General features: G+C 42.0%; 1 protein-coding gene across 2 annotated transcripts in view; it reads right to left on the bottom strand.

Annotated features, from left to right (window-relative positions):
* Positions 1 to 1,710: 1,710 nt before the first annotated feature.
* RFTN1 (raftlin, lipid raft linker 1) overlaps positions 1,711 to 18,113 on the bottom strand; it is a 94,995-nt gene continuing 78,592 nt past the window's right edge. For both annotated transcript variants that reach the window (XM_042816620.1, XM_042816621.1), the window contains 3 exons: positions 8,577 to 8,680; positions 7,168 to 7,249; positions 1,711 to 4,098 (listed from right to left, as the gene is read on the bottom strand). In XM_042816620.1, the coding sequence (XP_042672554.1) occupies positions 3,655 to 4,098; positions 7,168 to 7,249; positions 8,577 to 8,680 (630 nt within the window). In that variant the 3' untranslated portion in view covers positions 1,711 to 3,654. The remainder of the gene's footprint in view (positions 4,099 to 7,167; positions 7,250 to 8,576; positions 8,681 to 18,113) is intronic.

Genomic DNA, 18,113 nt, shown 5'->3' with positions numbered 1-18,113 from the left:
ACCAGCACTCCTCGTACCTTTGTGGAATGTTTTTCAGCAAGAAATTAGCACCTGGCTCTTTTTATGCTTTTAAGTTACAGGATAATGAAAATCCTGCATGAAAATGTGATAGTGCTTTATTTCTGCCCTATAATTGGCTCCCTGAGGCAAATGTACAGAGTCACGGGAACTACAAAGAGAAAGCACAGTACCAACTGCTCACTGCAGAAACTGAGGCTGATACAGGGGCCAAATTAGGAAAAGAAGAATTCATGACAGTGTTACTTTCTACACAGCTTCATTTCCATGCATATGTTAAAGCAACTCTGCACTATTATTTCAGTGGTTTTGTTTTGCAGTGCACAGCACAAATTAAAGAAGCTCTGCAAGATGAAGTGCCAGGCACATCTTTGGTGCATTTAGCCTGTGTTACAAGTTCACAATCTACGAGGATGCCCGAACATTTTGGACTTTCATCCCACCTTGGTTCAACCTCCCTGTCATCACCTCCTGCTGAGGGTTTCAATATGAAATCTCTTTTCCATCATTCCATCCTCTTCTTCATCCACATTCAACCTTTGTATTCCCTAGTTGGCTGAGCTGGTTCCTTTCTTCAAACTCATACCATCTTATGATTGCCTCCTTCAGATGACCACTTGCCCTCAGCAGCAGGCTGCATAACTCTTGTCAGTAACACACGTGCTCATCCTTCAGAGGCAGCTCTTGTGCCTGGCTGACACCATGAGTCGGGCTGCTCTAAGAAGGGCAGTGCTTATGGTAAGCTCAGTGCAGTGCTGTCTGCCTGTGCTGCAGTGCTTCAGTCACCAGTCAACACCTGCAACACCCCTTAACACAGCTCCTCGCTGAGGTGTGCAGCAATGCATGCTGCTGTCCCCTTCCAAGAGAGGCACACAGCAAGAGCAGTTTGCATTCCACTGGGAGATTCTGCCAGGTTGAGCTTAACACAGCAGCTCTCCACAGAGAGGAAAGAACCTGGCCTCATTCTCTTCCTTCACCTGGGGGTGACAAACTGTTGCAGAGCTGTGGCTGCTCTGAGCTCCTTCAGTTTCTCCCCACTGCTGGGATACTGCCCCTCACTGCTCAGGGAGTTAAGCCTCGGCCTGGCCATCCTCCTCTATTCAGGCTTCAAATACAGTGACGACTGATTACTTTCATTTCCTTGACCACTGTGGTCTTGCTTTTTCAAGCCTGAAGTGGCTGGTAAGATGAGGTAGAAAACACATGCAGCAGATGCAAAGCCTTCCTGCTGTGGCCACAGGCTGCCTTTGCCAGCACTCCTCACATCTGTGTCGTGTCTGCACAGTGATGGAAGCTCACGCTTCTCAAGACAGGGGCGTGGGGATGGTGAGCACACAGCTCCAGACTGCTGAACTGACTGAGAACAAGTCAGAGTCCCAGGCTGGAAGTAATTACATGACCATTTGAACCGTTTGCCCTTTTTAAACTGAAAAACATGTATTTCTTGTCAAGTCTTCCCAACCTCAAGCCGCTGGAGCAGCTACAGGAATGAATTTCTGTTCCAGGCTTTCACTTAGAGCAGAGCTTCCTCACGCTCTGCCAGACTGCTGACAGACAACCAAGCAGCCCGCTCTGCAGCACTCAGCAACACGTGCTAAGGCAGTCATCAGCAGCTTCATTTCTTTACCGCGTAGAGACCCTGAGTTCCTCCTTTTGGGGACAAATAATTAGCAGCTGTGCAATTACCACAAATAGGAAACCTCCTCATGAACTTTATTTCTCTTGTTTTGTAAGCAGTTGGGATGCAAACAAGGTCAAATTGCAATCCGATAGACACTTTCTATTCAAAAGTATTTGGCAAGTTCAATCTATTGCAACATTTTTACTAGTAAAATGTTCATTAAATACCATACATTTTTAAACAAGATTAATATAAAGCTAGTCCTTAAGACAGAAACCATCAGTAGAAATATCTTATGCTAATAAAAGTTGCAAACAGCTACTTAGAACTGTCCAGAGCAGAGACCTTGTCTGTATGTGGAACAACTGAAATAACACATTTTTGAGGTTATTGGAACTTCAGCCTACTATGGAGAAACAGAGTGAAATAATTGAAAAATATCACCAGTTACTTACAGTCCTGTGGTTAACCCACCAAATTCAAAATGAATACTCTTCAGTCAGCGAAAAAAAATCCTCCCGTGCCTTGTGTGTATGAAATGGAATGGTTTCAACTTGAGTGCCATCGTCCGATAAATGAATTCTCCAAATGCTATGATTTTTCCCTTCTCTGCAGTGGTCTGCAAGCTGTGTGATTTTCAGGCACAGAAGACGCTTTTAACCATGCCAGGTGTGCATTTGATGCAGGACACAGTTCTTTCACTCTACAGCATTTTGGTTTAAAGACAGGAAAATTATTGGGCACAAACTAGTTGAGGGACAAAGCTCACAAATGGCCAACTGAGCTCTTGTTAAAAAAAAAAGAACAAAAAAAAACCAGGGAAGTTCCAAACGTATTTCTCACCCTTCTGCCAGCTTACTTGACCACTTCTAAACAGGGACCAAGGTGGTAAAGAAGAGAGTAACAACTACTTCCTACCTTTTAGGAACACTGAAGTTCTTGAAGAATATATTACACATGTACATTCACTTGTAAATATTTTAACGTAGCTCCCCCAAACAAAAAATGTTGGTAGCGTAACAGAATTCTGAGAGGTATCAATCCCAAAACACCACTACTTCTTTTAAAAAGCTCTCTAAGGTATTTGTACTCTGTAATATCATTCAGTAACACGCGAAGGCCGCTACCCTGCTATTTGCATCAGTTCTTTCCCACAGCATATTTTACAACAATGAGGAAGTGGTGCAAAACGACGTGAGCAGGTCAGATGGTGACATCAAATTCCAATCTTAGTGAAGAGAGCAACCAAAAGAAGCACATCTTACCTGCCTTAATTTGTCCTCTGTTTTCCCTATCTTCTGAAACCCCAGTGAACCATCAATTGGCAAAGAGAACATAAGCTTAACAGAATAGGAAATGTCATTTTATATTGAGATCATCTGCCTTACACAAATTTATCATGAGTTTTTGTTTACTCAGTATGCCTAAAGCAGGTTTATGATTTGCTTATTGCTTGAAGATCTGCAAGAGTTAATAAAATTCAGGAGAAAATGTCATTGGTAACTCTGCTGTTGGAGACAAATATAGATATGGCCGTCTTACCTAAGCTTTCAGATTTCTGCCTGCTTAAGCTCAAAAACCATTTTCATGACACTACAAGCTTAATGACAAACTAGCATACGGCATGAGAACTTCTCCAGCGAAGATACATGGACAAGAAAACATGACAATAAATTCTGACCAAGTGGAATGTTTGCCCCGCACTAGATACAAACCTACTGTGCCATGTCAGTCACAGAAAAGCTCAAGCCTGTTTTCTGTCCCTATTTTTAATTTCAATTGTACCTCTAGAAGATGGCCTTTCCTACTCTGCAGAGTGAACGGAATTTTGCCATTAGAAAGCCTAGGCCCTGTACTTACCTAAAACATCAAGATACTGGCATGCTAAGGAGCAAAGTAAGTGCAATACCAAAGAAACGCTGAACTGAGCAATGGAGTTAGTGAAGATGATGAGCGAGATCTGTTCTTTTCTCTTGGCTAATACAACAACTCACAGAACCCCTGAGCCATTGGCCTTACTCACAAGAAGGCTCCGCGTCCACTGCTGCACCGCCAATCCCCTGGCAGCCATCAGGCCCGGGTGTGCAGTCCTGCCCCGCTGCCTCCTGCTCCTCGCAGCAGTCGGGTTTGCTCTGGTCGGGACAGGTCTGCGCCTTGCTGCCACCGGTGTCACCAGCCTCAGCACTGGCAGGACACGTGCCCTCTGACACCCCGTCACGGAGGGTGCCTCTGCTGTCAGCCCCAGCCGTTTCATTCCCCAAGTCTATGACGCCGTCCAGCTGCTGCTCAGGGCCAGGCCCTGATGCGGCCGACAGCTGTGCTGCTAAGTTTCTCGTGTTCTCTGTGACTTCAAATTCCGGCTTCTCTGCCGTCTGCTTCTCCCCAGAACCTAATTTAGTCTTCCTCGATTTCTTCATTGGTTTGTTGTGCACGTCTTCTTTGGAGAACCTCCAGTGAAACTACAAATAAAAGACCCAGACATTAAAGCCCACCTGTAACAGTCTCAAGCCAACATCTGCTTTCCTGACAAGAAATATTTTTCACTTGGTTTTTATTCAAGGCTAGTTTTGGTCAAAAAGACATGAGATGAAGAAACTGCATGACTAAATCAGACGGCTTCAAGATCACTGGAGCCTGCACAGGTGTATCTGTGAGACACAGACAGGAGAGAGTTACGTGCTCTGCTTCTGCTGTGTAACGTGCCTGCTGGGCTCCCTTCAAGACAACATTTCCCCACTGAGGCACACAGCAGCCTGGCAGACAGCATGCACTGTGTGGAAAGCACAACCAGAGAGCTGCACAAGCGCTGACAGAGGAAGCAATCATGTGGCACTACCAATTTTTTTTTCGACCAGGCTAGCAGCAGAACTAACACCATACCCCAAACCCTAAATTGTACAACAGTATGAAGGCTTTGTGATGAGAGCACATGAAGCTGCCTCAATACAGCTCTCGCCACAAGACTTGCCACAGCTACCATTTCAAAAGAACTGCTTTGACCACTATTTAAAAAAAAAAAAAAGAGAGAACTGGCAATATCTTGAAATACTGACTGGACAGGTGTCACATACACAGGGTCTGACAACTATACCATTAATATACGTCTTCATTCATCAAAAATAAGCTGAGCGTCCCAAGGAACGTCAGATCTGGTCCCACAGCAGTGCTGAGTCAACCCACAGCAGCTCCCTGAGTGCATGGATGTACCACAGAAGGATCCAGGATGGTGCAGACTTGGGGATGGGCTAGCAGGCAGTGCTCACTACTTCTCGTGTGCCATAAATACAAAAGCCATTTTTTCCACTGTGACCATGGCTGTGTCAAAGTCAGTTAAGACACAGAGTCACATTCATAAATCTTTGATTTAGCTATTTATTCCTTAAGCAAAAACTGATTCAAAACTTACTGTTTTTTTTGCAGGGGAGGCTTTCCTTCCCTTGTCTAAACTGTAATGGTATTTAAATGAAAGATAACATTTCAGTTTTAGAGCTCAACTGTTCACAGTTCTCACAGGCACCCGATTTTCTCTTTGATTTGCAGCAGGGCTGCACACTCACAGCTCCTTTCTAACCCGGCGCTCTCTTGGACAGAAGCAAGATCGGGGCCCTGAACACAATATAGTTTGTCCTGAATTTGCAGGAGACTCTGCATACCTGCACAGGCACAGGTGCATATGTATGCATGTCTACTCAGGTATATATATATTATATTTCAGAAAAAGGTACACAGCCAGTTTCTGCTGAAATGAGCACCACTTTTGTATGAAGTGAATGAACTTGATCGTCACTGACTCAATTTTGCACTGTCTTACTGAAGTTTGACCACTTCTTGCCTGCTTCCTTTTCTGTTCAAGTTAAACTGAGCATCACCCAGCTGGTGAGCACAGATGGGACGGACCAGCTTCCAGCACTGCAGTGTCCTTCTACCTAATCAGCAGATATCCTTCCAAGTAGCAGCCACCTACAAACACTTCAGACATGCCATATCCTAAGTTAAAAACCCCCAGCAAGTCTGTGATGTTGGGTGGCAGAGCGTTCAGCAGCTCCACCAAATGCTAGGTTCAGCAGCTTCGAAGTGGCTCCCAACAGCTGTTCAGAGAGGCTGAGCGAGTCTTACAGATGTCTATATGATCATAACCAATGCACCCCATTTTTCTTGGCCTTCGGTCTGAAAATGCATTAGTAATTTTTGCCCTGAGTATGTCTGTATATTTAACATTGCCAACAAGTAAACCCTTTGTTTTGTCAACCAGACATTGTTAAATAAGTTTTTTTATCCCCAGATGAAAAAAATGTAAACAAATCATTGAGTCATCTGCATGGTATGCATTTGTTATTACAGTACAAGGAATCAGTATCATACTGCTTCTCTGTTTGAAGACATACAATTGCTTACAGTCACCCACCAAAAAAATAACTGAATGTGGGCACATCACCCCGACTTTAATCACTTGAAAACAAAGAGAAGGAATAAGAAAGAAGGGCTTTGTAGCACCATCACAGAATAACTAGGCTCTGGCTTCACTAATAAGAAAGGGTAAATCCTAAACAACAGACGTGCTCCCAGCAGCTTTCTCCTGCTTTGGTCAGCTCAAACTCCTTCCTGTTCTCTGCTGTATTTAAAAGGTGACTCTCACAAAGCCGGCTCCAATCCAGTGAGGGCTTTCTAGATCTGCAGTTCCCTAAACACTAGCTACAATGTTCCCAGTGCTCAGCTCTACTTAGCATTTCCCACATCCTACTGTAGCTCAGCTGTGAGCACAGCAGTCCTGCTGATGACATTAGGCCAGCCAGCACCCAGCAATCGCAAAGAGTAAAACAGAATAAAAATGAGGCTGTATGAGCAACTTTCTCATCACGTGGTCTCAGGGAGATTTTCAGTACTTCACCCATCACCCTTGCTGATGCTTCCCTTACACACAGAAAGGGCAAGGCAAATTCCTACACAAGAGGAAGGTCAGCCACTTGCCCAGTGCCAGTATTTCCCCTTCAGCAGTACAGCATGACACAGCTGGATGGGGGTTTCCACTGTTATGCTTTTAAAAAGGGAAATGGGAACATGTATCCACATACGTGCATTATTAGCTGTCAGCTGTGTTCTCAGATAATATAGCTGGATTCAGGGGGCTTTATGCTTAAATTCTAGCAGAATTTATTAGCATTCCAGCACTAGATAGAAACAAGGTAAGAGACAACAATGAGTAGCAGTTTCTCTTTGCAGACAGTGAATGTGGGCAGAGATTTTTAGGTCGCATGTGCAGGTTTATGGCAAAGCTGTAAAGATAATTCTACACTTCTTCTGCTGCCATGAGTCCAGCAGAAGAGCTCTGACATCTGAGCATCTTCTTTCGTTCGAACAGTTCAACTCCTTGTGTCTTGTTTCATTTACCAGGCCACTTTATGACAGAGACATTCAATAAGCCACGTTTACTTCTTTGGGAAATCAATTGCAATATTAAAATTTTGCCAAAAAAAAAAAACAAAAAAAAAAAAAAAAAAAAAAAAAAAAAGGAACATGGGTTTATTTACCTTAGATTCTTTTTTCTTTGCTTTCTGGGGCAAAGAAGGTCTCTGAAGAAATACAATTTGCTTTGTAGATAAATTCCCTTCCCTGAAAAGAAACAAATGCACACTCCTGAGAATGAATTAAATTCACATGCAGCATCACTCAAAGCAAAAATCCATCTTGGTCATTTATTTCTGCAGGTCAAAGAAGAACAAAATGAAGAATGACCTAAACATTGCTTGACCCCAGTGTCTCTAAGCATCCTGGCATTTTGGGGGAAAAATGATCAACTGATTACCCTGATAGAGACTGTTACTGTGACATGCTTTAGCTGAATGTTTTAGAATTAGAGTGTAAAAAGAAATTGTTTTGAACAAAAAGCAAGAATTCTATGGTGCATGTGCATAGCCCTGATGGCTGTGTGTGCCCCACAGGTATGCAGTGAGGCAGGAAGCACAAGCAAATGCCAGTAGCAGTTGGATTGGGTGCCTTTCTGCACTGCCATCCTGGCCTTGTGTTACTGGAGTTATAAAAGGAATACAGAAAACCAGAAGAGAAAACAATATCTATATACACACCCTTAAAGAACAAGGCTTACATATCATAATTACGATTTTCCATTTGTTCCTATATTTAAATGTACATGAAAGGCTTTAATATACTGACACAGATGGCCTTTACTTTTTAGGCTTTTATGTGTAGGAAGTCTTCATCTAGCTCTCTAAAGGAGCTGGGCATATTTTCCCTTTCTTCAGCTAAAACTAAAATTCATGACTAATTACACTGCTTTATATATAAATATATTCTTGACAAGCATAAATTCAGAATGCTCCACCTTCATGATAAGCAAGTGGGATGACTGTTTTTTCACCACCATTAGAAAGAGCATTTTTAAGTGACACGCATTTATGTCTAAAATCTCTGAACATTAATAATAGCAAAGCATACCCCACACAATGACTACATATGCAAACAAGGCTACCAGAGTAATGACACAATAATTGGATATGGTTCTGCTCAGCTAGACTGTGTGTACCATCAGCGTCAGACAGACAGTAATTAAGAATGAAGTTAATTTGCTTCAAATGGGCAACATCTCACTCCAAATATTATCATGGGTTTTGCTTTTGCTCCAAGTGGAGCTACTAAGTGAGAGAACCAGAGCAGGCATTTATTTATTTATTTTTAACACAAAGACAGAGATGATAATCAGAAAATACATGCAGAAACCACAGAGCCATTTCGCATTCTTTCGCCCACCAGACACATGCTTCCTGTCTAACGTGGCTTGTGGTACTCAGAAAACCCAGAGAACAGCTGCAGGAGGGTTTGCAAACGCACTGAACATGGGCAAGAAAATCTATGCTAACTGTGCAGAGAATTGCTTGTGGTGCACAGACAGTGGCTGAAAAGCAGTGCTCACCCTCCCTACCTGTTTGTCTTCACAATCGGAGTAGGAAGGACGCACGTCAGCTGCCAGCCGTACATGGCAAGGGAATTCAGCAGTGGAACATAATCTGTCTGCACTTCCACTCCCTAGGAGAGAAAAATCAGCAGTCAGCATCAGCTCTTGCAGCGTGACATTCATTTTGACTTACAGCTTTTCTGGAAGGAGGAGAGGGTTTTTGTGGTGAAGTGAATCATTCTGTATGTCCAGCTGGCCAAGGAAAACATGAGGTGCAGGAATGACCACCAGTTCATCCTAACCTGTTAAATGACTTTGCTTAGAATGATAAACACCTGAGATTTTGTAGTTGTTGATTTTTTTATACTGCCTAAACCACCCATGCTTCAAACGATTCCAGATCTGAACAGGACAAACTCATTGCATTTTATCAAGTATCCTCTTCCAAACAAACACTGACAACATGACAACAATGCTTTGCCCAGATTCTGCACTTATTTAGGCTGCACCAAACCAACTGAGCAGCTCTACAGCGATGGATCAAGAGCAAAATGGGCAACAACAGAAAAAAAACCTAAGTACAAGTCTGTTCCTTGTATTACAGAATCACAGAGATACTCATGAATACACACTGCCTCCTTGTTTTGAATCAGAAGATCTGTGGGCAAGACCAAAAACGCCGCCTTTCAGATATACACAAGACAGCCTTGCTAATGCTCTTTCCAATAGATGGCAAAACCTGTAATTCACACATAAAGAACTACTGGTGATTTCAGCAAAGACTGCCCCAGTGTCCCACTGCCAAGACTTCCACTAACTTAAGAATAGATGGTAGAGCATATTTACTTGTTTTTCATCTTAATAAATACAAAACAAGAAATGATAACTACTAGCCTCTACAAATATAGCTGTATTCCATTGGAATAACAATCAGATCTGCCAGAAAGCTCAGACACTTAGATTGGTTTAATGTGCACGCTAGTAGTTTTAATCACCAATTCTCAGCAAAATAATTTTCTCTATTTTCCTCAGGCCTGCTCCAAAAAGTCCATTTATTCTGTAATAATAGTCATCTGGTCAGAACTAATCCAAATCCTCCTGCAGTACTTCAAATTACCTTAGTGATTTCCAACTTCAACTACTCCTTTCTTCTAATGACTGTAATAAAGGTCACTTGATATCTTCATAACTGAATGACTGCCTGACTCTGCCTATTCAAATCTCATCTTGACTGCAAATAGCCCAAGAAGCTCTATCACTCCTGCTTAAAAAAGAGAGTATTTGAAAATTCTGCACTAGAAAGTAGCTGTAAGAGAACACTTGGCTCATGCTGCTCTGATTTCTGTACAGAGACTTTCAGGGCCTTTTTACACACACAGCTGCTTTGCAGCACCAGCATGTATCTGGAATACACACAGAATTGCTAATTACTGATTTCCCCCAAAGCAATCAGGACTGATCCCCAGCTGCGACTGAGGGCAGTTTGGTGCCTCCCTACACTCCCGTTCTCCTCCTTGCCCTTCCCACTCTCTGCCCCCACTGCAAGATGAGCGCCTCCTGCCGCTTCCAAGTTTTCAAAATAGTGTTTGCAAGAGTAATACAGAAAGGATGACATGTCCAGATGCCTTTAGCATCTAACCTCTCAAGGAAAGAGATCAATCACACACTGAGCTTCATCAGGCAGGTCAACAATGTTTTCCAAAAATGATGAAAACACAAGCACCAGGAACGAGATCAGCACATCATCACTGCCAGCCCTCCTCCAGACACCAGGAGGGACACAAGATCTGGCCAAAACATTCCCTCTCTCAAGGCATTTGTAGATGACAAACCAGAGGGAGATCACTCATGTGGAAAGCATTAGACCAGTGAGTGGGTCAGGAAACACCGGTGCAGCAGACCTTGTTTGAGTCCCAAGCAACCTCCCATGCTACAAACAGCATTCCTATTTTGAATTCATTGCCTAAGGTCAGAGAACACTGAGGAGACCTTTCTCCTTGCATAAGGACACACACACAGACATGTCAAAAATCAACAGGATGACAGCAATGAGGAGGGACATTGGTAACACACAGAGCACAGCTTGCCTGGCTGCTGCAGAACCTGGAGTGTGAGGCTGCACTGCCCCCACTGTCACAGTCCTGTCCCCACAAGGCAAAAGGAGGCCGGGACCCATCTGACCTGTCAGAGTTAAGCACCACCTGCAGAGAAGATGCTGTGCTCCTTAATCCCCAAGCAGCAGAAGCAGAAAGAGAGGATAAATCACACTCAAAAGTGTAAAATTACCGGAAATTAGATTTAAGTTTAACGTCAGTTAAACTTCAAGAAAAGAAAAAGAAAGTCTGGAAAACCTAAAAGATCTGTTGAAAGAGTACTGTGTCATTGTTAGAAGGTATCTATTCATTCTTGCACAGGCTGGTGCTGACAGCAGAACCTGCATGTCATAGATCACAGAATCATCAAACTATTAGGGTTGGAAAACACCACCAAGACCATCGAGTCCAACCACCAACCCAGCCCCTCCATGCCCACTAACTTTGTCCCTCAGTGCCACATCCCCACGGTTCTTGAACACCTCCAGGGACAGTGACTCTACCACCTCCCTGGGCAGCCTGTGCCAATGCACCACTCCTTCTGAGAAGAAATTCTTCCTAATATCCAATCTGAACCTTCTCTGGTACAACTTAAGGCCATCATCTCTCATCCTATCACTGGTTATCCAGGAGAAGAGGCTGACCCCCACCTTGCTACAATCTCCTTTCAGGTAATTGTCAAGAGCAATAAGGTCTTCCCTGAGCCTACTCTTCTCCAGACTAAACAATCCCAGAAATCAGACTGGGCTTCTTCAGTTCCTTCTTCAGACCAGGAAGGGAACATACCTCAAGGCACACCTCTCCCAGCTCCAACTGCTCTGAGCAAGACCTTGGTACCATTGGGCACCACACAGCTCCTCAGGGGAATAAATGCCAGCAACTGGTTGTTGAAAGGCAACAGACAAGAGAAAGGACGCTCTCCTGAATCAACATGCAGAATTCATATGGGCTGCTAGCTCCCCATTTGCAAATACAGATAATAGCAGCCTTAACACCACATAAACGAAATATCCTCCCTCTCCTCAATCATCACCTGCAGTCCTATCCCAGGACTGGAAACTGGCCACAAGCAGAAGCCACAGTCATACAGGTCTTTAGGAGAGAGCACAAAGAATCAGTGTCACCTAAAATCCTTCCCTAGACAAAAACGCATCCAAATAAACAATACACTGGTGGCTGGGTACAGAGAAAAAGCAGAATTTCATATTTATTTTATATTTTATGAGCAATAACGTTATTTTAAGATTTACTTTTATTTGCAACAATGGAAATATAATTTCAATTTCTCAAGAGAAAATTCCAATGCTCTTTCTAGCTAACAGATCTGAATTTGAGAACCAATAGGAAGAGAAAGTACATGCCAGAGCTCTGGTGAACAAGAGCGTTCACATAATGTGTCTCAAACTGGGAGATGTTTCATTCAGTGTGAAGGTGGAAAATTTTAATTAACTTGTTTCCCACCCTGCTATGGATGGTAAGTCATCTCTGATCACACCTGGAGTGTCAAGAAGCCAGAGCACAGTGAGTGAGGCTTTTCCCTTGACTTACACCACATGAAAAGAATTCATTTTTTCTGTAGCTGTATTATTTGTTTTCAGTCTTTTCTTGCTTTCACAGCAGCTTCTTCTCATTAGAAAGGAATAAAAAGTATGATTAAAAAATGATAAAGATAATATCTAGGGCAAGCCACACAAACAACTGCATTAACTGTTTTTCTTTTCTTTTCCCCCTTTACTGTGGCAATTTTAACCACAGCAAGAGAATAAACACAGCAGCTACTAAGCTCTTGTGAGACAGAAAGAAATCATTCTTTGCTGGGTTAAGTGAATGTGATTTACTCACAGGGCAGCTATGGATTGTCACTGTTTAATATTTTTTTCCAATGTGGATTGAAGAGTGGAAGACTGAAAATCCCATTAAATAAATCTTAATAAAACCTTTACAAGCAAATCCTAACAGACCACATGCTAAGGCCTATGGACAGATGGCAAAGAGGATGGAAAGTAAAAAACACAGCAGCTTTTAAGTAGGCTCAAGCTATTGTTTATGGGAGAAAACATGCAGTGTGCTCCTGCTCAGCTCCCTACACAAACACTGGAGAGAACCCACAGAAAAGGCAGCATGCACCCTGGGCAGCAGACTACCAGCCTCCACCACTGCCAAAGTTGCAGCTTTTCTATTTCACTGGAGGGAGAAAGAGGACGTGGTGAAGGCAACACTGGCACCTTGTGAAAAAGAGAGAAAATAAAATGAGAGAAATCAAATATATGGGCTGTCTGAGAATGACCTGGTACAAGAATGCTGCAAATGTTTGATGGCTGCAGTAATACAGAAGAAAAAGAGACCAAGCCCAAGCTCCAAAGTTTGAAATGATTTGTCCATTCCTGTTTTAAACTTATTCCATAAAACACTTTCTCTTAATAATGTAACACTATCGATCCATTAAAACTATCTACTGTAAGCAAAAGAGAAGTTTCACACAAGCGCTGCAGCAAAAAAATTGCACCACGCTCCTTCAGCATTGAGCTTCTCCTAAATCTCAGCCTGTAATATAATACAGAGCCTTGTCAGCAGACATGCATGAGAAGCTTTACAGCAGAGCAGTGTGGGCAAACAGAAAAACAGAACAAGACAGCCTTTTGCTCATTATATCAGATAAATGTAACTTATATTTCTTAATAAAATTTCTTATTATATGTGAATTAATGGACTGTGAAGTATTTTTGAGAATATACAAATCTGCAGCACTAAACTGGGGGAATCCTGTGAAGACAGTTTTTCCTGAGATTCAAATGTATCCATTCTCAATGTCCATACACATATATGCTGCTGAGTAGCATTCACATCCATGTCCACATACAGTGTAAAGCAAAATAATAAACAACTAAAAAGCTTCTTCTGCCTGTTAAGTCCACTTCTCTCAGTGACTTCAGTGAGGCAAACCCTACTTTCTGGTGCAAGCATACACTGTTAAAATGTTTGAGTACTTCCAGTAATGCCTGCACCTGTAAGACAGAAGCACAGCTGAATAGCAACAGAATTTTTGCATTTATAGAAGCAGAGGACAGGTAGCAAAAGCTCCTCAAGGTGAATGTATTACATTAGAGTGGAAAGGGTTCTCCTCATTGGAAGCGTGGAAATGTCTTAGAAAATCTGCTGAACTTAATACAGCACAGGGGACATGCACATGACAGCACAATTCCACATTGGCCATAGAGCAGAAGAAATAACTATGATCTAGCAATCCATCAGTACATTTTCTTACATAACTCTGGCATTTTTAGTCTTATAATTCCTGCAACATTTCCATGCTGTACCTTCAGATGAGTGCCAATTTAACCATCTATCTACAAACTGTTCTTGGAACAACAGTAACAGCTAAACACTGTCTGAGAACTGGTATAACCCAGGGTGCCTTACCACACACAGCTGAAGCTTTTGCACACAGCTTCCCCAGTGTAATGTCCTTCAGTTCTAAGTTACTCTCAGCCTGTTCCAAATAAGCTCTGTGTACCACTTTACCATTCTGAAATGAAAAATCTACTTCCAAACAAGAAGCACATCTGAAAAACAGATGCTCTATGGCAACAGGTTCAAGTCAACAAGAAAGGAGACCTTCAAAACATGCAGGGTTTCACTAACATGCAGGGTAGCACACGCAATTGATGGCGTCCCAGCTGCTGTCTCCTGTGATACTCAAAATGCCAGGGCATTGTCCTGTGGCCACCCAGCAGCTGCTCAGGGTCAAAGAGGTACATAAGCCAAGTCCTTACTGCCTGGCCAAAGGTGACCCGCTGTGAAAAAGGCTTGTGCCCTTTGTGACTCTTTGTAAAGTGTAAAAAACAAAAAAACAAAAAAAAAAAAAAACACCACACATCTGAAATGCTTCTTTTCAGTTTGTTCTTGAAAGTTCAGATCTGGTATTCTCTTTTTTTTTTTTTTTTTTTTTTTTTTTTTATTTTTCCTATGTTTGTTTCTATGGGTGAGTAGAGAACTAATTCTTATCTATGATCCGCCACAAACCGAAGCAAACCATGCCAGACAGTATGTGACTTTTTTAATATTGAGATCGTTATAAATCCTGTGCTTTTCTGCCTGCTTACTTCAAGTGTTCTTTACTCACTGGGAAGAAATGTTGGCTTTGCCAAACTTCAGTACTTCCAGCACTACAACAGAGTATTGCTAAATTTATCAACAAAACCAAAGAAAGATTTGCCTGTGTTTTTTAATCCTATATACGGTACATCTATTGAGTTCAGTAGGCAAATACAGAGATATTTATGCTGCCTTTGTATCTTAGATAAAAGAAACAACAGCTACAAAAACCTGTTAAAGTTAACAGGCTCCTGAAGGTTTTGTTTAGCTTTGCTTATACAGCAACGAGGGGCAAAATCCTGAAATACTCTATCCAGGCAAAAATATTTGGACGGTAAAGAGTCACTCTCAGAACTGCATTTCATACCAATCGCCATCAGCTTTTTTTCTGACCCAGCCATGCCTTTCTCCTATGGCTAAAGACAATAAAATGTAGCTTAACTGACATGACCTAAATCAAATCTACAGTCAAATCAAATCTTCATTTCCAGAGAATTTTTCCAAAGGCTTACATTAAGGCAACTTGCAACACAGGCTTAACAGAGATCATTCTTAAATCTTTTGATATGTCACACTGTAAACGGTTTATCGTGTCTACAGCCGACACTGACCCCATTCAGTTTTGCCAGGGAAATGGCAACACTGTGATACATTTGAGATTTTAATTCATGCTAGTGTACCAATGATACGGTAATAGCACAAAAGAAGAAAGCGATGAATCACTAGCTGAGGATTTTCAATGAGAAAATATTGTAAATTAAGGACAGTATTTTCAGAATGAACAAGATTTCCAAAGATGAACAATATAGAAATCTAAAATAAACATTGTGGCACTCAACTTGAAAGACACTACTAGCTGTTTTGTCTTGGCTAATGGCTAAGAGAAGGAGACAGATTAGAGGTGGGGAGGGCGAAATCACACAGGCTTTGATTAATCAGAGCTGCCTACCCACATTTGCCTAGGCAAGCAGAATTAAAACCATCATGTAAGTTGTAGCGCCAGATCTCAGAGACTGCTGTGGAAATAACGTGTCCTGACATTTTTAGAGTTAAAATGATAGGAATGAGAGGAGCATTTTGTCATTAGAACTCCTCTGGTCATTCACAGAGGATGCGACAGCTCTACTTTGCTCGAGGAGAAAGAGTTAAATCACTCAGAGCTATTACATCCTGTCTGCTGCTTGGCGGGACCACATACTGTGACAGCTGCAAGCTTTACATCCTCTACAGACTGACATTTTACACACATAACCAGTGCATCACATTGTTCAGCTTGTTTTCTCTTTTAGCCTTAGCAATTAAAAAGGCAGCACATTCCCCACTAAGAGGTGTGCCAGCCCCTCTCTTTTGCCTTTATGACTAAACAGCAAAACTTTATCTTTTCATTGAGAAAGGTTCTCTAGATTTCATTTTATTACTGAGAGCATCAGTACATGCTGTATGTCTTTTTTACGTTGAACAGCTTTCTTTTGTTGCACCTGGGATTCTTTTCATTTGTTTGTTTCTTATTCCTAATTGGGACACAGCACAATACATTTGCACAGTTCAGACCACACCTGAACAAGTCTATAGCTCTTCCAGACATCCTATCTGATACAAACTTTAAGTAAGGATCCATTATACACATTTATGTCACGCTGCCCATCAGTGCTTCCACTGCTGCCTTGGTATAAACAAAAAAGACAAATGGAAAAGGTTAGTCTAGGCCACAGTATAAACCTGTATCAAAAAATAAGAAATTCTACATTAATGAGGCATTCTATTGCTCCAAAACTATCTCTGCGGTAACATTTTGATCTACCAATAGTATTTAAAAAGCATCAGGGCATCTCCTGTCAGTACTGGACAGTCTTTCCCATTTTCTGTATCTCCCATTTTACAGTCCCATCCTCTGCCCCTTTCTTATTCCATGCTCACTGTAAATAAAGGTGGATTTCAAGGGAGTTTAACTGAGGGACAACCTGATTTTCTGTTTAGGACAAGCACCTACAGATTCCCTTGGCTTCTAGTATTTCTTCATCATTTCATGACCTTACTTACCAATTCCTATTATCTCTCAGAAAGCATGGGGCAGGAAGCAGCCAGCCAGTTACTTAAATCTCAGGGGAACAAAAAAGTGGCCAGCACTGCTCTATCTCTATCTGGGTTCCAAACTGTCCAAGAGTTCTACAATGCCTCATTATCCTTCAGCATGCTTTTTTCTCTACTCTATTTCTCCATTTACACATTGGTAAGTAATACATTCATTGTGTCACTAAACAAAGCTACTGACCTCAGGAGGACAGAATTGCCAGGGAATAGCCAGCACCCACATTTCAGATTACAGCAGAGAACAATCTCATCACACCAACAAGTTGTGTACATGTTATCAGCTAGTTTCTGAAGTTGCACATAGACCTACCAAATCTTGCACCTGGAACTAGAGACTCTTCATGTTAGCCCTCACACAGACACGGTACACAGCATTACAGCATCTCCCCACTCACCAGATGGCTTTCACTGGTTGATGCCTTAATCTATTGGCCAGCTGTACCTCCAGCTTGGGGGAGAAAGGCATCACTGCTAGAATTCAGGCAAACGATGTACTACCTTCCAGGGCTCTAACACTTCCAAGTGGCCATGCTAGAAGACACTCCTCTGCTGTGTCCCACTGTTCAGTTATTGCCATCACTGGTTCTCATTATCAGATGCTGTCCTCATCATAGTTTGAGGCAAACTTGTGTCCACCAAGAGCAAACTAAGAGGTGCAGAGGGCATTATGCATGACTGCATTACAATATCCTTGAGTCACAGAGAGCTTCTCGCTGGCTGTCTGAGCCAAACTGATTCAGATCAAGAGTCTACTTAATCTCAGAAAGCTATCCCCAGTGTGGCTATATGGGACAGCTCAAGCACAGTAATATCAGGGCAAGCATGCAGGATACTTGCCCTCGATATTTTATGTATTTCCTCAGCACATCATCAGGTTTAGTTTCTACTGAAAGCAATGTGTGATGCAAAGTAAGATATAGTATGTGGGGAGGATCATAGGGCTCACTTTAGAAACACACGGCTAATCTGAATAAAATGCTTCTATAGTTGCATAGATATAGAAAAGATAGAGAAAATCACAGTATTTTTTCCAGTTTCTCCTTGAACCCATCTAGCCTTTTTGAAACCACGGCATTCTTCAGAAATGTATTCTACCAATTTCCTTCCTGCTGTGTGATGTATGACCTGAATTACTTTTTTTTTTTTTTTTTTTTTTTTTCCATTTTGTACCTGGCCCTTGAGCAGTCACATTTGAAGCCTCTCAAATCTTATACTGCCAAAGAAGGCAAAAAGTTAACCCCCATTCAAATATCTCCTATGATTTAGGAGACCTCTACCTATTCTG

The sequence above is a fragment of the Centrocercus urophasianus genome, unplaced genomic scaffold, assembly GCF_019232065.1.
Source record: "Centrocercus urophasianus isolate 14NV4802_14NV808 unplaced genomic scaffold, USGS_Curo_1.0 seq_16, whole genome shotgun sequence".
Lineage (NCBI taxonomy): Eukaryota > Metazoa > Chordata > Aves > Galliformes > Phasianidae > Centrocercus > Centrocercus urophasianus.
This window is presented reverse-complemented; position numbering and strand designations above follow the sequence as displayed.